The sequence below is a fragment of the Diachasma alloeum genome, unplaced genomic scaffold (genome assembly GCF_001412515.2).
Source record: "Diachasma alloeum isolate Michigan unplaced genomic scaffold, Dall2.0 Dall_scaffold_00195, whole genome shotgun sequence".
Classification (NCBI taxonomy): Eukaryota; Metazoa; Arthropoda; class Insecta; order Hymenoptera; family Braconidae; genus Diachasma; species Diachasma alloeum.
Genome location: NW_021680360.1, coordinates 182,618 through 203,443, shown reverse-complemented (window position 1 = coordinate 203,443; position 20,826 = coordinate 182,618). Strand labels below are relative to the sequence as shown.

The window sequence follows — 20,826 nt, the reverse complement described above, 5'->3', positions numbered from 1 at the left end:
AAGTCTGATTTTTTGATAAAATCATTTCTTGCCATGAATGTTAGCTGATTATTGTATTATTAATAATTATTTCCCCGGTTTAATCCCCTTTCTCACCGAAAATCCGTTGACGAACGCCAAAACCTCCATCCTCTGCCAATGACCCGCCGCCATGTTGAATGTGCGCGGAGGAGTTGCGCAATAGCGAAATTTGGCATTCCATTTTTTAGAGGTGTAGGCTTCATAATATGCCCTAATAAAGTCTGATTACTTGATAAAATCACTGCCTGCCATCAATATTAACTGATTATTGCACTATTAATACTAATTTCCCGGGTTTAATGCTCTTTCTCACCGAAAATCCGCAGACAAACGCCAAACATCCATTCTCCCCCAATGGCCAGCCGCCATGATGAATGTGTTGTGTGAGTTGCGCAATGGCGAAATATACCATTGCACTTTTTACAGGTCTGGACTTAATACTATGCACTAATAAAGTCTGATTTATTGATAAAATCATTCCCGGTACTCAATATTAACTGATTATTGCACGATTAATAAGTATTTTCCCGGTTTAATCCCTTTTCCCACCGAAAATCCGCGGACGAACGCCAAAAGCTCCATCCTCTGCCAGTGGCCGGCCGCCATGATGAATCAGTGGGTCTGTAGCCATCTTGGATATGCGCGGTGATAGTATGCGCGAGTGCCGCGAGAGGGCCGGTTCAAAATTCTTTGCGTAAAAACTTGAGATCCCCCAATTCTTTTATTATTTTCGAATAATCATCATTTTTATGGGAAAATCTTTATAAATGACTATTATTAAATTTGTAGTTTATTCTAGATAATTATTGCGATGATTTCACACTAATTTTTCTTTAATATTCCCACAATATTTTGGGCTAGAAACTTTTCAAAATCATAGCTACGTGGGATTATATTTTTTATTGCAAAGTCATCGTCTTAAATAATCCAAATTCGTCGACTTTTTTGCACATATCTGAATAGCTAGTCTATTTAGAGAAAAATGGCAAAGGATTTTTTTATGAGAAGGTAATTGCCTACAAAAAAAGCAAAAAGGGAAAAGAAATATTAAGTGGAAATTTTGATAAATACTCAAAAAAATTCAGACATTTTGCGAATATTTTTTGAAAGAACATCATTTGGAGTACAATCTCAAGATCCAATTTCTTTCAAAATATGAAAACACAATTGATTAATTAAAAATGTTTAAATCAGTTAATTATTTTTCTGAGCATTGACAAAATTTTTGCAAAAAAGCCTATTTAAAATCTTAGCGCCGTGAAAATATATATTTTTTTATTCAAAATTCATCGGTCTAATAAAGGAAAATTCGTAGACTTTTTTGCAATCATTAAAATAATTATAAATGTTTAATGAAAAAATATTTAATGGTTTAATGAAAAAACATCCGAAGAAAATATCTCGTCATTTTCATGGTGAAAAATAAACTGTCTGAAAATGAAAATCTCACCAGCTATCTCATCAGATAATTCTGATCATAGGATTACTCCCATTTCTGACGATAATCCCTCCCTTCATTTTATTCTGGAGTAATACTTTAATTGAGTTACTAAATATAAATTTATTGATAGCTAAATGGGTCAACTCGTGGGTCGTATGCCCAAAACTTGGGAAGACTTAATGGAGGAACGTGATCGTGTGTTGCACTGGAGTTGTGAAATTCTGGCTCGCGTCGACGACAATATAAACAATGAGGAGACCTTTCTGATGGATTACGATAATAAGAGAATCAATGAGAAGGTCAATCAGTGGATTTCAGAGCACAGGATACAACGGGACACGATTCTCAAGGAATTCATTGAGACAAGTCCTGTTTATAGGGAGAAAATTAATCGGGGAGTGATCAAGGTATGAAACGAAATGAAGAATAAATAGCAGAAATGTTTGAAATGAATTTTATCTCTTTCTGTTTATTCTTCAGATTTCAAATGAAGTGAGAGACAAAATGCGAAGGGAGTACAGTGAGTCGTACAAGGACATAAGGAAATTCACGAGGCGTGTGGATTTGCTTGGTGAGATGCAGCGAAAGATACACAGAGAAATATTGATGTTGGAGAATTCTTGCAAAGATAATCCCAAGAAATTGGCAAGAAAACTTGCACAACTGAGAACCTGGGTATTCAACAATCTCGAGACTAGTGAGAAAATTATCTTCGTCGAGAAGAGACTATTTGATAGTTTTAGAAAGAAAGCTTACGTCATTGATCGTAAATATAGGGAGGAGTGTTATAAGCTGTTGGAGAAATTAATTCGGAAATTTTAGATGCAAATAAACGGAGGTGTTCTGTTTTGGCCTGTTGGAATTTTTTTCATGATGGCTACGAGCGGTGCTTGTGCTTAATTTATATGAATAAAAATGAATAAAATAATTTTAAAATATCCTCTTTTCAAAGTCCATGATAATTTCAATATATGCCATTGTTTTTCAAAAATATTCATCAAAAATCAATGTGATAGGTGATAGGATTAAATAACGAAACTACCAATTTTTTATAAATATCTTTAAATTTTTTGCAAATAAAGAAAAAATTGTTAAAATTTTATTTTTAAATATACCTTTGTGCTTCCTATACTAAAATGATCTCTACAAACATTTACAGAGTTGTCTCTCTCGATTTTTCAAAATCGGATTATCCCTGAATTCACCTCAACTTGTCCTATTTTACCACTCGACGCGATCCAATTCATTAGCCAAACACCCAAACAACTATTTATCACAAATTATTTTATTGTTTTAGCAGTGATTTTTAACGGTAAAACTATACGCTAAAAATATTTTGCAATATATGATGAATTAATTTATTAATGCACAATGTAAGGAGAATAATCATTTAAACAGTATTATTCAATAAATGAGTATTGAGTCATTAAAAGCTCGGAAAAATTATGAATAATTAATAATGCTCTTTCAAAATGAAATAATGTTCCCATATTATTCTCATATATTTTGGAATAAGAAAAGTAATATATTTTTTGTCATTTATATAATAATAATAATAATAATAATAATAATAATTTGCAATATTAATTGCAAAACATTGGGAAAAAAAAAGTAATTAATTAAGTTGAAATGACCTTCTTTCACAAAAGTTTACCACAATTACGACATTACAAAATACCAACGAATTAACGTGCTCCACGAAAAATTCATCATCAGCAAAATGCAAAAGTGTATAAATTCACCAGTTGAATTCGCCGAATATCAGTTTTATTGTATTCATTGCCGAAATCACCGTAATATCCATGGTGCTGAAGTTAATGTTATTGGCAGTGATCTTCACTGCAGGTGAATAATAAATGTGTGGTTAATAAATTTTGTATATATGCTAATAAATTTTGAAATTAATCAATTTCAGTTTACGCTGAAATTTTGAATGCCAATGATGCGCAAACGTGTCTGGACCTCTGCAACAGCTGTCAGGGGACAGGATCGTTCGTTGATGGGCGCTGCGAGTGCTACGTTCCTGATGGAAATGATGAGCAGGGTAAAAAAAAAATTATCCGAGAATAATTTAATTATCCTATTTGACCTTGTCATTATATCTGGATCTTTCGAAATTTTTCTTCATTCATCATCAGGCGAATGTATGACGAGGATTAAGAGACAGGCTGATGATTTGGGAATGGATTTTATGGACTGTGAAGCTGCTACTGCAGAGAGACCTGCCAGGTGTAACTTGAGGACGCACCATATTAGAACAAGTAATTAAAAAAAAAATTATTATCAATACTTTCAACTCCATTATTGTTGTCATCAAATGACAATAAAAGGAACTTTGAAAATTAATGGAGAATTTGTATTTGTTTTTTTTTTCTTTTTCAGGTGATGCTCAGCGCATAGCAAACTACTACATGAAAGGTGTCCTTGGATCCCCAATGGTTCAACCTCAATGTGACACCGATAATGCGGTGAGTGCGCCAAATGTCCAAACTCAGACCCAACCGGAGCCAGTGGAATACCCAGATTCTCAGCTATCTTTCTCTCCAAACTCTAATGCTCACTATTCAGCCTCAGACAGTATCGTCGGTGCACCACTCCTATCAACGCTACCCTACAACTACCCACATATATTACATAGACAGCAGTCTTTACGAATTCCTCATCCACATGGGTGGCCTCAATCTTTGCCATTGAAGATTAATCCTGTTCATCCTCCACTGTATTTGCATTCTCCTCTTCATTCGCCTCTTCATTATTCTCTTCTTTCTCCTCTTCATTCTCCCCTTCATTATTCATTGATTTCTCCTCTTCAATCTCATCTTCGCCATCCTATTCTTGGTGCTTCACAGATGGAGGAACCAACGGAAAATATCGTGAGTATACAATTGCAAAGCGAACAAGTTGATTTTTTTTTGCAATATAAATTCATCCCAGTAATGAGTGATTTAACCAGAAAAACTACTAGTCATCAGTTTTTTTTTTTTTTTTTTTTTTTTCGTTAAATAGGTGAGTGCAGCACATAAGTCATATATCCCTCCAATTCAAATGATAAAAGAAAGACCCCAGATGCTAGCAGCTCCAAGACCTATAGTCGTCCAGCCTGGATACAGTCCCCAACCTAGGGTAGCTGCTCCACTGTCTAATGAACTGTTAACTTTCCTCCAACAAACGCTTGTGCACCAAAATGCAATCCTGGAAGCGATACAACGACATTTGGACAGGCCTGAGGTGAATTTAAGTATTCCGAGGGTTATCTACCCACCAGAGGAGTCCAAACTGGGGGCACCAGCCCCAAAATTCTGCCCTGGACACAACAAGTTTCAGGAATCTGTCCTAGGATCTCCGAAGAAAACTGAATGTAATAAACAGAGAGCTGCTAGGATGTCTCCAGCTATTGAGACACTTGTCGAAGGAATACCGAAAATTCAAAAAATGGATGAGATGGAACACTTGGAGAAAATAGGAGAAATTGGAAATGAACAGTTGGAAAAAAATGAAAAATTGAGGAGAGATGAAACGAGTGAGAGACCTCTCAGGGAAACTAGACCCAATGTCAATGGACGCCAGAGGAAGAGGGAATTGAAGAAAATTGTTGAGAGCAAGTCTGCTTGAACTTGTAACAATTAATATGATTTTTGTATTTTTTTAATATGATCATTTTGATATTATTTTCATGATAACTGTTGTGTATTTTGTATCATTTAATTGAATGAATTGTGAAAGAGAAATGTTGCAACTGTGTTTTTTTTCCTACCCTCTCCAGTTGAATTAAAAAAAAAGAGTGGATTTCCGCGATACTTTAATACATAAATCCAAGAGATGCTTTATAAATTTATATTATTATAATATCTCCTCTCTATTTACCACCGATGAAACAGGAAGGACAGTTGAGTTCTCTTGATACAATTCTTTTCATAGATATCTCATCTCCTGCCCTTTCCTTTAGCCTTCTTCGAGGAGTAGGTTGATGGCTGGTGAGTGGTCTGCTCAGCAGAATTTTGCTTTCCCTGTCTCGTCTTCAAGTTGGGGATTGTATTACCCAAGTAGAGCAGGAGGGAATCCCTGGTCGGGAACTCTGGCTTCATTGGCTTACCATCGTCATCCTTCAGCTGGACACGGATACGTCCTCTGAACAAGAGCTCTTTGCTACGTTCCCTTGGGTGGAGTTTGTTCTCAACACCAACGTTGAGACCTGCTGCTGTGAGAACATCACGAATCTCTTGGTGGGTTGGATTTTCAATGCATTTTGATTTCGTGAGCTTTCTACCTTCTGCACGGGTTTTTTTGCTGTTTAGGTAGATTGGGTAGATGCAGACCCATCTAAAATTAATAAATGTCGAAAATTCAATGGATATTTATTTTCACTGTGATTTTTTTTTTGTTTAATTACGCTTCTCGGAAATTGAAAATTTTATAAAACACTTGAATTGAAAAAATTATTTCTTGTAATATTGTCCTATCAGTTAAGAGAAGATGACTTTTATTCGTTGTCAAGCGACAGGCGAAAAATGAAATGTTTTTACAGATAATGAAGAGGTTAGAACAGGACACATCAGTGTCATAGATGTAAAAGTGACCGGGGGGAATTGAACAAAAATGGAAAAAAAACTGTACATAATGATGTTATTATTCATCAATTTATCAGAATGATAAATTGAATTATTTAATGTTTAGTAATTACCTTTCTCTATCACTATGCTTTTTTGAGTCGTTCCAGGCGAGCGCCATGTTTTCTTGACGTTTCGTGTATTGTGTAGGTATGTATATCGAGATAAAAACAGAGACGTGTCACATTGTACTCTGCTGAAACTATTCAAAACGGAGTAGATCAAGAACCTACGTGAAAAATAAAAAACACAAATGTTCGAGTAGAACGGAACAAATTTATTATTTTTAAAAATGCTGTTGAGTTTGCTATATTTTAATCGAATTGATTGAATTTAAAAGTTGAAACAAAAAATGAATTTCAACGGGCTCGTCCGGGATTTGAACCCGGGACCTCTCGCACCCGAAGCGAGAATCATACCCCTAGACCAACGAGCCTTATGAGCGCTATTGAAAAATTTACTGGTAAAGATATTAATGATTCTATTAAATATGTAAAATACAATTATTTGAGAAATTTATTCGATTAAAATATTTTAATATTTTCAATGTGTTTATCAATGAAATCATTTTCAATTTAATCAAATTAAAATAATGTCGAAATTATCATAAATTAGCAATGAATAAATGACTACACTGTTAAGGATGTTTAGCTGAAATTTTCGGTACACTTGTTGATAATTAAAACTGCAAAGAATTTCATAATTAAGCTGAGAAATTCTCGTCTGTCACCCTCCTGAATGTATATGTATAGAATCATTTCCATCCAAGAAGAAAAAAATAAAAAGAACAAAAAAAATATTTTTGGGAATGAAAGGTATGAAAAAACTGAATTAAAAAAATAACCATTCTGACGCAAGTGAGCTTATCTTTTAATATTAAAATGTTGCTTTCGGAGTATTAACATCAGTACAACTGTAAATGTCACTCATATAATACATTTTGCATTCAATATCAGTAGAAAGTACAGTCATATCGGATGAATCATAATTCGTAAGTTAAGATTCACAAATTACTGTCAATTGAATCACGACTCAATGATTGTTTAATCTAAAATTCAATTCAGCGTGTAAATGCTATCATCGAGTTTATACATTTCAATGAAAAACTTTGCGATATCGATAAAAATTGACATAAAAAAATTCCGCGCATTAATTGCAACAGTCTCTGTGCATGTGGATATTTTGATTCACTGACATTGCTTGGTGTTGCACCTTTTTTTTTTTTTGTAAATTAAGTAACACGTTACTGTGGTATTGCATTGACTATCGATGCTGCGTGACATGTTTGTTGCCAACTAGTGGTAAATATCGAGTCTACTGAGCACTCTCATTATTATTATTATAATTATTCTTTCAACAATTTTCGATGCCCATCACAATTGGAAAAACGATTAATGAGAAATAAAGAATAATTAAATTTCTCTTTTTATCTGTCATTCTTGCAATTGTAAAGATTGGCTTCGTTATGTTTTTTTTTTCTTATCATTTGAACAATAGAGTCGATGAAAATATTTGAATACTGGCTGACACTCTGTGACCCGTGATTTGTAATTTTTGTTTCTTTTTTTTTTCTATTCTATCGTGACTGGGTTCTTAGAATGCAAGACCAGCCTCAGAGTATGTTGTGAAAATTTTCTCGACCGAATTTACGTAGGCAGCTGTCCTCAGGTCAAGACCAAGGTTGAACTTCATGGCAGTCTTCATGATAGCCTGCATAAAAAAAAATGATTGAGATACAAAAAACAAATTCTTTCATTAATGATATGAGTTGAGAAAAAATATCTCTTATAATCTTTTGAATAAAAGAAAATGACAGAGAAAATAATTGTAATGAAGGGGCAACCTCATTAGTTAATTATTTATTCATACCCTAGCAGATCGTTCCATAGTATAATCAAGACCGGAATGAACAATATCTTTTTCGGAAGCACCAGCAATTTTCTTATTGAATGCCTCAGATGGCGTGACAGGAATCCTCCCCCCGACACGTCCAAATCTGCGCTCAAGTGACTCCTGGACAGACTCTGTAATGATAAATAAATAAATAAATAAATAAATAGCCATTATGCATTATGCAATGGCTAGATTGAAAAATCATTTGATCCTATGATGAATTATAGATGGCCAAACTCACCCAGCAAGTGATAATTGGATTCTCTCTCGTACTTGAATGTGAGTCTACCGTAGGATACGTGATTGAGGTTCTTGAGCCACTCGAAGAAGGAGACTGTAACACCACCGGCGTTTATGTAGAGATCAGGTATTACGAGAATGTTGCGCTCTATGAGAATTTTGTCGGCGGCTGGGGTGGTTGGGCCGTTGGCAGCCTCGGCAATTATTTTAGCCTACCATCCGATAATGAGAAAAAATGAATAAATTTCAGTGAGAAAATGAAAAATTTTGACAAATTTTTCAGATAATTTACCTGAATACGTCCGGCATTATCCTTGTTGATAACCTTCTCAATGGCAGCAGGAATAAAGATATCACAAGGCTCGAACATGAGATTCTCCCCCTCATAAGGCTGAGCCCCAGGAAATCCCACTATTGTTCCATTATCGAGTCTGTAGTCCTCCAGAGCCTTGGGGTCAATGCCCTCTGGATTGTAGATCGAGCCATCGTGCTCAATGACACCGATGCAAGTGGCCCCAGCACGATGTAGATAACGCATCGAGTGGAGTCCCACATTACCGAAACCCTGGACGATGAAGGTCTTGCCACCCCAACCTGGGGTTGTTCCGATCATGCTCATGTAATTGGCTTCGTTGATGAAGTTCTCGAGACCGTGGAAGACACCTCGACCTGTTGCTGAGATACGACCGTGAATTCCACCCTGGTTTATGGGCTTTCCTGTTACACAGGCGTGAGCATTGATGTCGAGGTGGCCAATTGTCTTGGCGAAGGTGTCTGCGATCCAAGACATTTCACGTTCTCCTGTGCCCATGTCTGGGGCTGGTACGTCAACACCAGGTCCTGAGGATGAAAATGTTTTTTCCATTCTAATTCGACATTAATTAAAACAATGTTGAAAAATTGAAAATATCTTGTTTGTCCTTACCAATGAATCCTTTCTTAGCCAATTCCAATGTAAATCTACGAGTTATCTTTTCGAGTTCATGTTCAGAGTATTTTTTAGGATCGATTTTAATTCCCGCCTTGGCACCACCAAATGGCACATCGACACAGGCACACTTGAAGGTCATCAGAGCTGAAAGTGCCTTGACTTCGTCTCTACTAACATCCATCGAGAAACGAATACCTGAAATGTTGCGTGAAATATAACAGGTATTTACCAGTTTAATTGTCCCAATGTCATTTGATTTTTTCGTGGGAACCTGTTTAAATAATTGATTGATACAATGTCAAGGCCTAGTGTGCAAATTATATACACATACACAGGGTGAGTCAAGGGCTATCAACGGAGTTTATTAAACCTCCTGCAGTGTGTGTGTGTGTGTGTGTATGATATCGACACTGCAGACTCTGCAAATCGCTGTATCAAATTAAAATTTCAAAAAAAAATTTCTTTCCTTAAAAATTAATGAATAAAAATATCTTATTTCGCTTCGTCAGTATCTATAAATTAGCCATTGGTCAATGCCAGTTGTGCTTAAACAGCACGGTACGCCGGTACTCTTTTGCAACATTATTTTATCATGACCTAATGACATTGGAGTGAAAATTGATAAGAAAACCTAAACTTGACAAGAGACACATGTGAATTCAGAAGTTCTAATCAACGAAGCACACGAAACACTCTCTCTCTCTCTCTCTCTCTCTCTCTCTCTCTCTCTCTCTCTCTCTCTCTCTCTCAACATTGAAAACGGAGAGAAAAATGCCTTCCACGTGACACCTAGTGAGGTGAAATGTGTTTACTCGGCCTACGAATCACTAGGACAAGCCTGCCGTCTATTTTTAAAATTCCTCGTACCATTACGACGAGTGACCCGTTTGAATGAAGCTGCTGTACATAAGTGAGCTTAACCCCGACAGCTTCTCACTCCTGCATGACCTCATTAGATCGTTTTCTTGGAACGATGGAATTTCTATTAAAGGTTGACTCAACTCAGAGAAAATGAAAATGAAAAATGTTTGGGCTCCATTTTCACAAATATTCATCAAAATTCTTGCATAGAATGCAATAACAACAACAAGGTGTTACTTCATCTGAATCAATCAAATTCATCTGAGTAGAAACAACATTTCAAATAAATTGTGGCTCTAAGCAGTAGTCCAATAGATTTAAATGAATCCAATTGGCCTCAAACATGATGATGTAAAAAAGAAAAAAAAACCACTTGTTCATCACAAAACTCATAAAAATTGGAATAGAAGACTCGTGGGACGCCGCAGCCTTCAGTTTTAAAAAAATCCACAAAACCAAAACGAAAAGCACGTACTGCTGTAGAGAATATAATGCCTCGCATTGTTGAAATACTGTCACAAGACCCCAAGTTGATCGGGGTTAAATCGGTGAGCATCTGGCAGTCATCGATAACTGCCAAGATTGTATTTATATACAAGTGTCAGGATAATTCGAGTCTTTCCATTTGAATAAATAAATAAATGAGACGTCTGTTGCTCTGGCTTTATTTCACAAATATCATGTCAATGTTTTTGAGAAATAATTTTCTATTCTCTCATGGGGAATGGATTGTCGATAAGAATTAAAACATTTCCTGATAACGCGAGCTTGATAGATTGACGAATAGTAGGGGAGACAAACGTAGTGAGCTGGTTATCATCATTTATCGTATGGAACAATCTTCTATTTCATTGTCTCAGGATGAGATTATTATTTCAAACATCATTTCACCTTTAGACTGATTTTTAGAAAAATGTTAGTTGATGAAAAAAGTGATAAATAAGTGAAAACTCACCTCCTTTGCATGGGGTGCGATGAGTGGAATGCTGTGCCCTGTAGCCCGTAATCATCTCATAATCCCCCGAGTCCCGTTTCAAGGGGAAAGTAGTTTCTAGAATGTGATCGCAGGGCTCCATCATCATAAGAATTCCTTTGACCTTCTTCCTCCTCTCCTCGATGGTCATTTTTGATCGTCTTCCAATTTCCTCGACGAGTTTGTCCTCAGCAATTTGACAGGAACGATGGAAGAAGTACTCAATCATGTTGAAAAATTTTGGATTTTCGGCGTTTGGAATGTCCTTGAGACGATCGGGAATCTGATGATCGGCGTAAGTACGGGCCTGTAGGGCCGCTGGAACGGCACGCGCCAACACTCCAGGCATATCAGCCACCGGCTTTAGTGACAATTTATTCAGGTGGAACATGTTTCTCGATTTCTCTTGATTTGTCTCGATTCCCTCAACGCGCTACTTAACTCTTTTTAATTCAATTATAAAAATTCGACACCTTCACCTCTCTCTCTTTCCTTTTGTACAGAAGATCCTCACACTGCACACTGCACGCTGAACGCTGCACGCTACACACTGTACGAACCAAGACACCTCGGTGTCGGTGATTGTAATGATGATGACGATATTAACGGGGGGGCTGGCTGGCTGGCTTCACTCACTCCTCTCGTCGTGAAGCTTCGACTTGTTGGTTAGATATAGTATAGGTAGAGCAGCGTCGGTAAAGCAGAGCCTTACATCCAATGAATTGCGCAGGCGTATATATAGAGAGAAGGAGATTTTTATTATTATAATTATTATGTATTATTATTATTATTATTATTATTATTATTGGTATTGTTGAAGCAACTGCGAGCAACTGTCGTTCAGTTTGACGTTTCACGAGATTAAAACTCTTGGTAACATCAGTGACCAGTGCATTTTGAAAAGATGAATAGACTGTTTGGACGTGCTAAAGCCAAGGAACCTGGTCCCAGTCTCACTGATGTCATTGCTGGGGTAAGAGAATTTTCAGTGTTAATAGGTTAGGCGAGCTGTGTTGTTTTTGCACATTTTTAATTCTTTTTTAAATCAGGTTGATGGACGTGCAGACACAGCAGAAAAAAAGGTACAACGTCTCGATGCTGAATTAAAAAAGTACAAAGATCAGCTAGCAAAGATGCGTGATGGTCCGGCCAAGAATGCAGTCAAGGCTAAAGCGATGAGGGTGCTGAAACAACGTAAGATGTATGAGGGACAGGTGGAGAGCCTGAGACAGCAGGCTTTCAATATGGAGCAAACCAACTACGCCACCCAGACCCTCAAGGACACCCAGATCACAATGGCTGCGATGAAGGATGGTGTCAAACAGATGCAGAAGGAGTTCAAGAACATCAACATTGATCATATTGATGATATGCAGGACGACTTGGCTGATATGCTAGATCAGGCGGACGAGGTGCAGGAGGCGTTGGGGAGGAGCTATGGGATGCCAGAAATTGATGATGATGAGCTTGAGGCAGAACTTGATGCGCTTGGTGATGATTTGGCTCTTGATACTGATACTTCGTATCTTGATGATGCCATCACTGCACCTAATGCTCCTGATAAGGAACCTGGGGCTAGTTCTGTCCGGAACAAGGTGAACAATCATCATCATTTGCCAAAAAATATATATTTTTTATCGACGATCCATTTCCATTTCCACTGAAATAACAAACTGCCAATTTTTTCCCTCATGATAATTCATAGCATCTCAATTATTGAATTGAATTAAATTGAATTGTGAATTTTAATTTACTTTTATTTCTTTCAGGATGGAGTTTTGGTGGATGAATTTGGCTTGCCACAGATCCCAGCCACATAATAAATAAAACTTGAAAAACGAAAACAATAATAAATGCAGCCATTCATGTTTATGTACATCTCCAAACAAGTCCCAGAGGGGTCTGCAATCAAAACGCTTTAATATATTAAAATAACGTAAAGTAAATTTTTTTATTAACGACACGTAAATTACGAGGTGACCAAGGTGAAAGACCAAGGGAATTAAGTGCATCCGTTTTATTCTTACAATGATTTTTTAATGTTATTATTATGAAAAACAACATGTATTATCGGCGAAAATGGAGGTGAATAGCACAAGTCACAGCACTTTGAGCCTTGGAATGTTGATTTGTTTTTCATTGTCGAGTTGTTTGTATTTATCGTAGACTGAGGAGAGAAATTCTCGAGAGGTGAGAAAATTCTCCTCTTCGAAGCCATTCACCTGGAGATAATGGTGCACGTGAGCTCGTTTTTTGTATAGTTTGTCGAATTGAGTTATCAGACTTTGGAACATGAAACGCATTGCTGAAGAGTTTATGAGGCAGAGGAGAGAGGCTGGGTGAGCTGCTGGTGGCACTGAGCACAATCCAATTTTCATTGTTTCTTTACTCCAAGGAGTGAATTTTACTTTAGTCTGAAATCTGAAATGAAACATGATCATGATTTCAGTTTAGCAGAAATTTCACTCTGCCATTATTATACAGTTATCAGTTGACTATGGATTATTTTCCAACCTTTTTATATTTCTTCTCATATCATCCATCGAACAATTGCCTCTGGCAATGTGAGCAGCTCCAATTATCATAGCTTTTGGTTGCAGTGGATCAAATTTAATCAACTGGTGAGATCTCGACCAAACATTGGTGAATAATTCATCAATGTTTCTGTAATCTTAGAAAATCATCACTATAATCACAAGGAAATTGTTAATTGGAGACAATATATCATGTTTTTGACAGTTATTACTTATTACTCTGAGCCAATGGAATAGTCGATGCTGTCATAGATATGGGAGAGATACTACTGAAAATGTAATGAAGATGAGGATAAGGCACTAAATTTGTGGCTAAATCGTTCATATCTGCATTTAAATGTCCAGGAAATCTTGCTCCACTGCAAATGGAATTTTTTCATTTAATTTACTATTCCGTATGGCCATTATTTTTTCGTCACGATGAAAAGTAAACTAAACGTAAAGAAAAATTGCAATTACCTCGTCAAATGAAGCAACATATTTACAATAACACTATTGATATCCTGAAAGGGACTAGCTGTATTATTGTACCTCGCCTGGTCCTGATTATCCCTCCCCCTTTCCTGCCAACGACAAATATCAAACAAGGCCCCATTATCAGCAGGAAAAACGCAAGTAGCATATTCGATTAATTCCCTTGTAGCTAGGAGAACATTGTAAGGCGCAGTGACGACATCCTGGTTCTGTGCAGGATAAACACAAGACACAAACCTCTCTACATGAGGATACTCATCGACTAGGAGTTTGAGAGTAGCCGTGCCCAGTCCTGAGCCAGTTCCTCCCCCCAGAGAATGCATGAGGAGGAACCCATGGAGACTGTCACATCGTTCAGCGTTTCTCCTCAATGTCTCCATGATTTTTTTCTCATAAGCTCGACCATGACTGTAATAACCCTCTGCCCAATTGTTGCCAGAACCAGGGTAATTTGTTACTGTGCAAGTTTCATCAAAGAGATTTTTCAAGTGGCCATGTCTGTATCTCGAGACCACACTGTCTTCCATATCGATGAGAATTGCCTATTAGAAATTATTAAATGGAAATTAGTGTTTTGCATGGCAACATTTAATAATAAGAATAATAATTTGATAAAATTACCCGAGCTTTAACACTGCCATCAGCTGTCAAATCTGATAGTTTAGAGAATGAAAATTTTCTTGAAGTCTCAGCAACATGAAAGAAGCTGTTGAAAGCCTCAGAAAGATCGTCAACATTTTTCTCATAATCTTTTTGTATTTTTAATTGATTTACTCCACCACTGGTCGTCTCTATTCCATATTCGTGGAGTACCAGAGGCCAGAATGCACTTCCTATCTGATTTCCACATTGTCCCACTTGGACGCAGACGAATTGACTCATTTTTTTTAAAGCTTTCGGCTAGTGGCACATTCTGCCAAGGGCTGACTAAATATCCTTCCCGCTATTTTTGCTAACAGCTGATTGCAGCTGATGCACGTGCGCGCGTACGCTTTTTTCGGCGGAGCAGTCGTCACTATTCACCAAAGGGATTAATAGTTTTCAAAGTGGAGTCTATTGAACAATAGTATGGGGGAATTTAAGCCGACGGTCAATGGAATTTTGTTGATTATTGTTTTTCATCATACTCTTGCTCAAATAGCGGGAGCTAATTCCTGTAAGTTGAAGTGCCTAACCTATATTTTACAATTATTTGAAAAAAAAAAAAAAAAAAAAATTTATTTCTTATTTTTCATTTAGTAACAGAAATTGGTTGATTATTTTCAATATGATGAATTGTAATTGTCCATCAAATAATTTCGCAGTTGTATACTTTTATGTATAAATAAATAAATAAATTCTTGCATATAGCTATATATAAAATTGATAATTTAATAACTATTTTTGTTTTTTTTTCGGTGTTTAGTGCATTATTTGGAACCTGGAGACTCTGTAGAAAATACAAAACCTGGATTACGAATATTTTGTCACAATGCAAAATCAAGATACCTCATTCACCTGTGGAGAACTCTCACGGTATTGCCACGATTTTTCCGTTACTCTACAAACTCTAAATAACTTGGTCAGCATGACATTATTTCTGCTCATCCATAAAGTTTTGCAGTTGAGTTTACACACTGACTTGGATACTTACGATCTCTACGATGGTAAAAGTCCCCCTGAGGTCGTGGAGAAACACGACCTCAGCCAGCGTTCTTGGAGGTTCAATTGGTTTGGTACAAAGAGGAGTAAACAGATGAAGATTAATCCCTTTGAGGATATTTGCATTGGTATCTACACACCTCCAGCCAATAATTATCATTACAAGATGTCGATGACATTAACAAGTCAGTCTCAATTCCTTGATCATCGACTATTACAAGACCTCTCTGCCTCTCTGCTACCTTTCAATTAAATGCCAATTTATTCACTCGTTTTTTAAGGCATTGATATCTGGAGACTAGCCCTAACAGTTGGGGGAATTTTTCTTTTCTGGTCAGCTCCAAAACTCAGCAGAAATTCATTATTTTATTACATCACTGGAATTACTCTAGGAGATGCTTTTTCTGTACTCATTCTTATTTGGTTCGTCAGTAAATTATTTGGAAGGGTAAGTCAACATTCCATTAATTGCCAAGAAAAATCAATTGGAATTAATCATTTATAATAACAGGGAAAAACAATGTACCTGATGATTGCCAGTGGCTGGACCCTAAGTACTTGGCTGGCAAACATCCTCTGGGAGAACGGCCAAATAATTCTTTTACAATACAGAGATTACATTCTGTGGTATGTACTGGCAACTTCCCTCATCAGTTTTATCATTTGTTATCGAATTGGACCGGTAACTAACACAAGAACAAAAAACATCATCCAGTGGTTCCTCCAGGTATAGATATTGACGATAAAATTATTAGCCAAGCGATAAAGGGTAAGTCGGTTCTTTTCCAAAAATCATTTTAACTATATTTTTATTCAAGTGAAAAACGGAATAAGCCCTGAATTTCATTCTTAACTATGATCCTGCGAGTTGAGTGTTAGAGAAACTTACTACGATGTGAAAAAATTTTCGAGTAAAGAGTAAATAACCATATAAATCAGTAATTAGCTATATAGAAAATTCAGACCGGAACCTGCAAATATAGTTTTTTGAGGCACTCTCCTGTAAAATGACGATTTATCGACTTATCACCCTTTACCGCTCTACATTCTCATATATCCTATAAACTCTGAATGATTATTCAATTTATTATTCTTCAGGGCTCAGGACTACTGATGATATATTTTAGCAGCTACTTTCATGAAGCTTCCATGGCCATTTGTGTTGTCATAATTGTTCTCTATAATTTTCCAATTGTTGCCTTCCAAAAGGGAAAAGTCTACTGGTAAGTTGGACATGTAATCCTACTACATGTATTCTTCTATTTTTTCTTATAGTTTAATTTTTATGCTTTTTTCTTTCTTTTTTCCTTTTTTTTCTTTCAAAATTTCATTCAGTCAGGCATTGATACAGAGATCATACTTAAATTATAATTCAATCAGGAAATCAATGTTTCCCGAGCGTCCAAGATTACTAACAGAAGACGAATACAGACAACAGGGTATTAAAGAAACTAGAAAAGCACTAGGAGAGTTGAAGGAATTTTGCTCGAGTCCAGAATGTAGCCCCTGGAAAACAGTATTGAAATTAAAAGATCCCATAAGGTGGTTATTATATGACTTGACGAAATCCAAATTAATCGCAGAAACCCATAATTCGTGGTTTTTGCAGGTTCGCGCAGTTTATCGAGGGGTCACCCCATCTTTCTCCCAATGAGAGCTACGATCACGATGTAGAACTCACGAGACTCATCGAGGAGTGTGAATATACTGAGGATGAGGACGAGGACGAGGACGACTACTGAAATGAACTACACTGAACTGAAATTATAAATCAATTCAATCATTGTGCTGTCATACAGCTTATCAACTCATTTTGTATATAACTTTGCCATGTTTCATTCTGTCTTATTACGAATTATATTTTCTTTATTCTGGAGAGGAGAGATTTTGAGAATAAAATCATTTGTGACAGTCGGTATTATTTATTTCAATACATATAATTCATTAGCTATTAATATTAATATTAATATGCATATAGTAATATTAGTGTTATAAAAATCAATGCTATTATTTTATAAATATAATAATTCTCTTAGATGAACAATATAAATGGCAGTGAGATTTTCATTAGATGTTAATGGGGTTATTAGTCTTTAAAATTATCAATTTCATATCATCTTTTCAACGCATTCGAGAGATTTTCTTGCTCTTGTCGTTCTCCATTGCTGGTGGTGGAGGTTTGGCTTTTTGATGGCGATCGTAAACACTGAAAAAATTGAAAAAAAAAAAAAAAATTAATAAAGCAGAACAAAAAAAAAAGATTTTTTCGCCGCAAGAGAAATAATCTTTACTTACTATTTATACGTTTCAGATCTTATGTAGTCCATAACGTGGGAAATGCCCACCTGCAACTGATCCCCAATGGGCGTAACCCACGGATTAAATTCCATTCTGAATACAGCTTTATTGCTCACAAGATCCAAATTTCCCAATTCTGGTGGGAGAACAGTCAAACGATTCCCCTGGATGTGCAGCTCCCGAAGTCGTGACAATTCCCCCATTTCTCTGGGCAATTCAATCAGGTCGTTTTCCCTTAGAACCATAATCTGGAGGTTTTTCAATTGACCAATTTCCCCAGGCAGATACTCAAAGTCGTTGTCCGCCAGGTACAGCGCACGCAGGGTCTCCATCATGAAGAAATTACCCGGGAGATTCTTCTCGCTTAAATTATTGTAGGTGAGGTCTAGGACTTCGAGGACTGGAAAGGCGCCGAAGCCTCGGGGAAGGGCATCTAGTCGATTCATTCTGAAGCAGTACATGCATTGGCAGAATCTATTTTTTTTTTTTTTTTTTTTTTAATTTAAGAATTTATAGAATATTCTTCATCGTTGGTTCGACTTACCCAACATTTAAAATTCTCAATTTTGGCATTTGAGACAGTGAAATGGGCAGTTCAGTGATGTGATTATTGAATAGATTGAGAATCTCCAAGTTGACTAGATTTGCGAGTCCTGGGGGGACTGTTTGAATTTTATTGTGACTCAGTGTCAATCGAGTTATGTTCAACATATTCACTGAAAATAAATACAAAATACAGTGAAGAGAGTCATGAACCATAAAATAATTTGGCAATTAACATTACCACAGTTTGTCAATATTTTGAGAAAATTATTTATACTATAGCCTACTGCCGGTGTATGTCTTATCTTTGAATTGATTGGATGTGTCTAGTGTTTAATTTAATTTGAAAAGGCATGTGTAACCACGCCTCCAAATGGGGATTTCTGCTAGCTACCAAATTTGGACAATCCTCAAAGCACAAATCTCATACACCAAATCCGACGGTGGCGGCGGTGGCGGCGGCGAATCTGACATGTTACTCACGCAATCCCGGCATTTCCTCGAAGGTGTTTATACCCTTGTCGGCGAGATCAAGCTCGGGATTTTGCACTTCCCGGGCCTCATCGAGGATCTTCTTAACTTTTGACATCTTGGTGGTAGCAGGAATACAAGACACTGAGGCCTGGGGGGCCTGGGCTTGGCTCATTGCGCGCGCACTTTATAAACAACACACGTCAGACTCTTTAAATAATCGTAATGCCCCTTCCACGAGGTGCTAGCGTTGTACATATGTTGTATACAACTGTTGTAATCATCTCTATAGCTCCTCCAGCTACCAGCTACAGCCATTATTATATGATATATATATATATATATATATATATATATATATATATAAATAATATAAATAAAATAATCACAATATAATATACCCACGGATAATACACATATGTATTCCGCTCTGAATCTTTTTTAATCTACTGGGAGATGGCGCCAAAATGCTTGAATCGAGTTTAACTGGCCGCGCGCGCCACATACCATTCAAGATGGTGGGGAGAGTAGGGGCTGCGCGCGCAGTCGCCTTTGTCTGAGAGAGTCGGTTAGTCGACGAGTCCAACGAGTGCAACAAAAACAGACCCCAAAACAACATTTTAACAATGAAATTGTCCAAATACTCTTGACTTGAATGTTATGATGTGTTTTATGAATATTACCACCAGGAATTGAGCTATTTAATGGTGAATATTCGGATAAGTCTCATGAATTTGTACCTGAGAGGGATAACAACAAAGGCTGATGATCGTTATTGTAGAGTGGTTTTTTGTTTTTTCATTGTTTATTGGTTAATTGTGGACATGCCCTTTGTCTCATAGAGTTGGCGAGTCTAAACGACATTTGAAATGATGAAATTATTCCAACCCTGTTGACTGAAATGTTGTGACATCTCCTTTGATTATTATCACGATGAATTTGTTGCGATTAATAGTGAACATTATCGGAAAGTTTTCCAGAAAAGTGTGTAAGTGAGTGTTAGACTACTGTAACGGGTGCATCATGCGAGTGTTAATAATGTTGTATTAATGAATTAGTGAAAAATAGTGTCGAGAAGAGTGATAAAATTGTATTTGCACAAGTGAGGAATTCCTGGTGAGAGCGATGGAGCCAAGGGGTGAGTAATAAAATCAATGCCTTCTTTTTTTATTGTAAATATTGATCCTCGTGAAGGAAAATGTCAACAAAACATGCCACAAGATAAAGAGAATCTTTTTAAATTGAAAAGAACATTTAAATTGTCTGCTCCGTCCAAAATACCTAAAACAATTATTATATCTATTGGAGTATTTAACTCGCATTTCCCTAAGGTGCCCAATTAAAAATACCACTTCATCTCTCCGAGTTTATCCAGGACACATAAATCGCCTCTTTCCAACTGGCCGGTCGGCCTGCCTGCCTGCCTGCCTGCCTGCCTGCCTGCCTGCCTACTACTACTCTCGTAAGCGTATTCTTCACCTTCCAATAACTACTCCACCTTTTGCACCAGAAATAGCTCAAAAATGCATTTGAGCTTCCTGCAACACTGGCGCCAAGTTAAAGACTCTTCCTCGACGAAATTTAGTTTGCAATTGTGCTTCTCTCTTCTCGCCAAGATTCCCCAAAGAATTCCATCAATTATTCAAACGGCATTAAAATTCATACGGGAGATTGTATATCAAGAGGGTCTGAGAGGTGAAGCCACACCACCAGAGTCAAATGAATTCACAGACTTGAATAATTAACAATCAGAGAGAGAGAGAGAGAGAGAGAGAGAGTTATATTAGCTAAACTCAATGATGTGATAAGGGACTTATTTTTCTTTCTCTCACATCAATCTTGCCTCTTTTTATCAACGCACTATGCAGCGCTCCAGTGATGATGCTAATCCACAATTA

The 20,826-nt window shown here is 36.8% G+C and overlaps 8 protein-coding genes and 1 non-coding gene across 12 annotated transcripts; 4 read left to right on the top strand and 5 right to left on the bottom strand.

The window, feature by feature from the left end:
• Positions 1–1,535: 1,535 nt before the first annotated feature.
• Positions 1,536–2,498, top strand: LOC107048604. The gene is made up of 2 exons (XM_015271844.1): positions 1,536–1,869; positions 1,943–2,498. The coding sequence occupies exons 1-2, from the start codon at positions 1,597–1,599 to the stop codon at positions 2,282–2,284; spliced, it is 615 nt and encodes a 204-aa protein (XP_015127330.1). The 5' UTR covers positions 1,536–1,596; the 3' UTR covers positions 2,285–2,498.
• A 733-nt stretch (positions 2,499–3,231) lies between these two features.
• Positions 3,232–5,194, top strand: LOC107048581. 2 transcript variants are annotated; one of them, XM_015271809.2, is made up of 5 exons: positions 3,232–3,307; positions 3,378–3,506; positions 3,601–3,723; positions 3,845–4,335; positions 4,469–5,194. In XM_015271809.2, exons 1-5 carry the CDS (start codon positions 3,265–3,267, stop codon positions 5,072–5,074), a joined length of 1,392 nt encoding a protein of 463 aa, XP_015127295.1. In that variant the 5' UTR covers positions 3,232–3,264; the 3' UTR covers positions 5,075–5,194. The 2 variants fall into 2 exon arrangements, with proteins under 2 accessions (XP_015127295.1, XP_015127294.1); XM_015271808.2 differs by having other exon boundaries at positions 3,243–3,307; positions 3,372–3,506.
• On the bottom strand, positions 5,071–6,320 carry LOC107048583 (signal recognition particle 19 kDa protein). The gene is made up of 2 exons (XM_015271810.2): positions 6,144–6,320; positions 5,071–5,782 (listed from the first exon to the last, which is right to left on the bottom strand). The coding sequence occupies exons 1-2, from the start codon at positions 6,188–6,190 to the stop codon at positions 5,386–5,388; spliced, it is 444 nt and encodes a 147-aa protein (XP_015127296.1). The 5' UTR covers positions 6,191–6,320; the 3' UTR covers positions 5,071–5,385.
• A 113-nt stretch (positions 6,321–6,433) lies between these two features.
• Trnap-cgg lies at positions 6,434–6,505 on the bottom strand. Its single transcript has one exon. It is a non-coding gene; the product is annotated as a tRNA-Pro (tRNA).
• A 404-nt stretch (positions 6,506–6,909) lies between these two features.
• Positions 6,910–11,620, bottom strand: LOC107048637 (glutamate dehydrogenase, mitochondrial). Its single transcript, XM_015271916.2, has 6 exons — positions 10,950–11,620; positions 9,128–9,328; positions 8,495–9,042; positions 8,204–8,414; positions 7,939–8,093; positions 6,910–7,779 (listed from the first exon to the last, which is right to left on the bottom strand). Exons 1-6 carry the CDS (start codon positions 11,356–11,358, stop codon positions 7,663–7,665), a joined length of 1,641 nt encoding a protein of 546 aa, XP_015127402.1. The 5' UTR covers positions 11,359–11,620; the 3' UTR covers positions 6,910–7,662.
• A 15-nt stretch (positions 11,621–11,635) lies between these two features.
• Positions 11,636–13,089, top strand: LOC107048640 (charged multivesicular body protein 5). The gene is made up of 3 exons (XM_015271921.2): positions 11,636–11,940; positions 12,017–12,562; positions 12,737–13,089. Exons 1-3 carry the CDS (start codon positions 11,872–11,874, stop codon positions 12,785–12,787), a joined length of 666 nt encoding a protein of 221 aa, XP_015127407.1. The 5' UTR covers positions 11,636–11,871; the 3' UTR covers positions 12,788–13,089.
• On the bottom strand, positions 12,970–14,972 carry LOC107048638 (tubulin epsilon chain). 2 transcript variants are annotated; one of them, XM_015271917.2, is made up of 5 exons: positions 14,597–14,972; positions 13,961–14,517; positions 13,714–13,860; positions 13,482–13,631; positions 12,970–13,388 (listed from the first exon to the last, which is right to left on the bottom strand). In XM_015271917.2, exons 1-5 carry the CDS (start codon positions 14,855–14,857, stop codon positions 13,067–13,069), a joined length of 1,437 nt encoding a protein of 478 aa, XP_015127403.1. In that variant the 5' UTR covers positions 14,858–14,972; the 3' UTR covers positions 12,970–13,066. The 2 variants fall into 2 exon arrangements, with proteins under 2 accessions (XP_015127403.1, XP_015127404.1); XM_015271918.2 differs by lacking the exon at positions 13,714–13,860.
• On the top strand, positions 14,889–17,518 carry LOC107048639 (nuclear envelope integral membrane protein 1). Of its 2 annotated transcripts, XM_015271919.2 has the most exons (8): positions 14,891–15,131; positions 15,381–15,490; positions 15,579–15,801; positions 15,898–16,064; positions 16,128–16,343; positions 16,715–16,839; positions 16,997–17,158; positions 17,226–17,518. In XM_015271919.2, the coding sequence occupies exons 1-8, from the start codon at positions 15,044–15,046 to the stop codon at positions 17,356–17,358; spliced, it is 1,224 nt and encodes a 407-aa protein (XP_015127405.1). In that variant the 5' UTR covers positions 14,891–15,043; the 3' UTR covers positions 17,359–17,518. The 2 variants fall into 2 exon arrangements, with proteins under 2 accessions (XP_015127406.1, XP_015127405.1); XM_015271920.2 differs by lacking the exon at positions 16,997–17,158 and having other exon boundaries at positions 14,889–15,131.
• A 70-nt stretch (positions 17,519–17,588) lies between these two features.
• Positions 17,589–19,144, bottom strand: LOC107048636 (ras suppressor protein 1). Its single transcript, XM_015271915.1, has 4 exons — positions 18,941–19,144; positions 18,459–18,630; positions 17,912–18,361; positions 17,589–17,822 (listed from the first exon to the last, which is right to left on the bottom strand). Exons 1-4 carry the CDS (start codon positions 19,101–19,103, stop codon positions 17,738–17,740), a joined length of 870 nt encoding a protein of 289 aa, XP_015127401.1. The 5' UTR covers positions 19,104–19,144; the 3' UTR covers positions 17,589–17,737.
• Between the last annotated feature and the right edge of the window lie 1,682 nt (positions 19,145–20,826).

Coding starts and splice junctions, on each gene's coding strand:
- LOC107048637 (XM_015271916.2), bottom strand. CDS start 11,358: ATGTTCCACCTGAATAAATTGTCACTAAAGCCGGTGGCTGATATGCCT. Junction 9,043..9,127: donor GGCTAAGAAAGGATTCATTG/GTAAGGACAAAC, acceptor TTTCATCCTCAG/GACCTGGTGTTGACGTACCA. Junction 8,094..8,203: donor ATCCAATTATCACTTGCTGG/GTGAGTTTGGCC, acceptor TTATCATTACAG/AGTCTGTCCAGGAGTCACTT.
- LOC107048583 (XM_015271810.2), bottom strand. CDS start 6,190: ATGGCGCTCGCCTGGAACGACTCAAAAAAGCATAGTGATAGAGAAAG. Junction 5,783..6,143: donor AAGCATAGTGATAGAGAAAG/GTAATTACTAAA, acceptor TATTAATTTTAG/ATGGGTCTGCATCTACCCAA.
- LOC107048636 (XM_015271915.1), bottom strand. CDS start 19,103: ATGAGCCAAGCCCAGGCCCCCCAGGCCTCAGTGTCTTGTATTCCTGCT. Junction 18,631..18,940: donor CGAGGAAATGCCGGGATTGC/GTGAGTAACATG, acceptor ATTTATTTTCAG/TGAATATGTTGAACATAACT. Junction 17,823..17,911: donor AGATCTGAAACGTATAAATA/GTAAGTAAAGAT, acceptor CAATTTTTTCAG/TGTTTACGATCGCCATCAAA.
- LOC107048640 (XM_015271921.2), top strand. CDS start 11,872: ATGAATAGACTGTTTGGACGTGCTAAAGCCAAGGAACCTGGTCCCAGT. Junction 11,941..12,016: donor TCACTGATGTCATTGCTGGG/GTAAGAGAATTT, acceptor TTTTTAAATCAG/GTTGATGGACGTGCAGACAC. Junction 12,563..12,736: donor CTAGTTCTGTCCGGAACAAG/GTGAACAATCAT, acceptor TATTTCTTTCAG/GATGGAGTTTTGGTGGATGA.
- LOC107048581 (XM_015271808.2), top strand. CDS start 3,265: ATGGTGCTGAAGTTAATGTTATTGGCAGTGATCTTCACTGCAG. Junction 3,507..3,600: donor TGATGGAAATGATGAGCAGG/GTAAAAAAAAAA, acceptor ATTCATCATCAG/GCGAATGTATGACGAGGATT. Junction 3,724..3,844: donor GACGCACCATATTAGAACAA/GTAATTAAAAAA, acceptor TTTCTTTTTCAG/GTGATGCTCAGCGCATAGCA.
- LOC107048638 (XM_015271917.2), bottom strand. CDS start 14,857: ATGAGTCAATTCGTCTGCGTCCAAGTGGGACAATGTGGAAATCAGATA. Junction 14,518..14,596: donor ATGGCAGTGTTAAAGCTCGG/GTAATTTTATCA, acceptor AATTTCTAATAG/GCAATTCTCATCGATATGGA. Junction 13,632..13,713: donor CCATTGGCTCAGAGTAATAA/GTAATAACTGTC, acceptor CTAAGATTACAG/AAACATTGATGAATTATTCA.
- LOC107048639 (XM_015271919.2), top strand. CDS start 15,044: ATGGGGGAATTTAAGCCGACGGTCAATGGAATTTTGTTGATTATTGTT. Junction 15,802..15,897: donor GATGTCGATGACATTAACAA/GTCAGTCTCAAT, acceptor TCGTTTTTTAAG/GCATTGATATCTGGAGACTA. Junction 16,065..16,127: donor TCAGTAAATTATTTGGAAGG/GTAAGTCAACAT, acceptor TTATAATAACAG/GGAAAAACAATGTACCTGAT.
- LOC107048604 (XM_015271844.1), top strand. CDS start 1,597: ATGGGTCAACTCGTGGGTCGTATGCCCAAAACTTGGGAAGACTTAATG. Junction 1,870..1,942: donor TTAATCGGGGAGTGATCAAG/GTATGAAACGAA, acceptor TTTATTCTTCAG/ATTTCAAATGAAGTGAGAGA.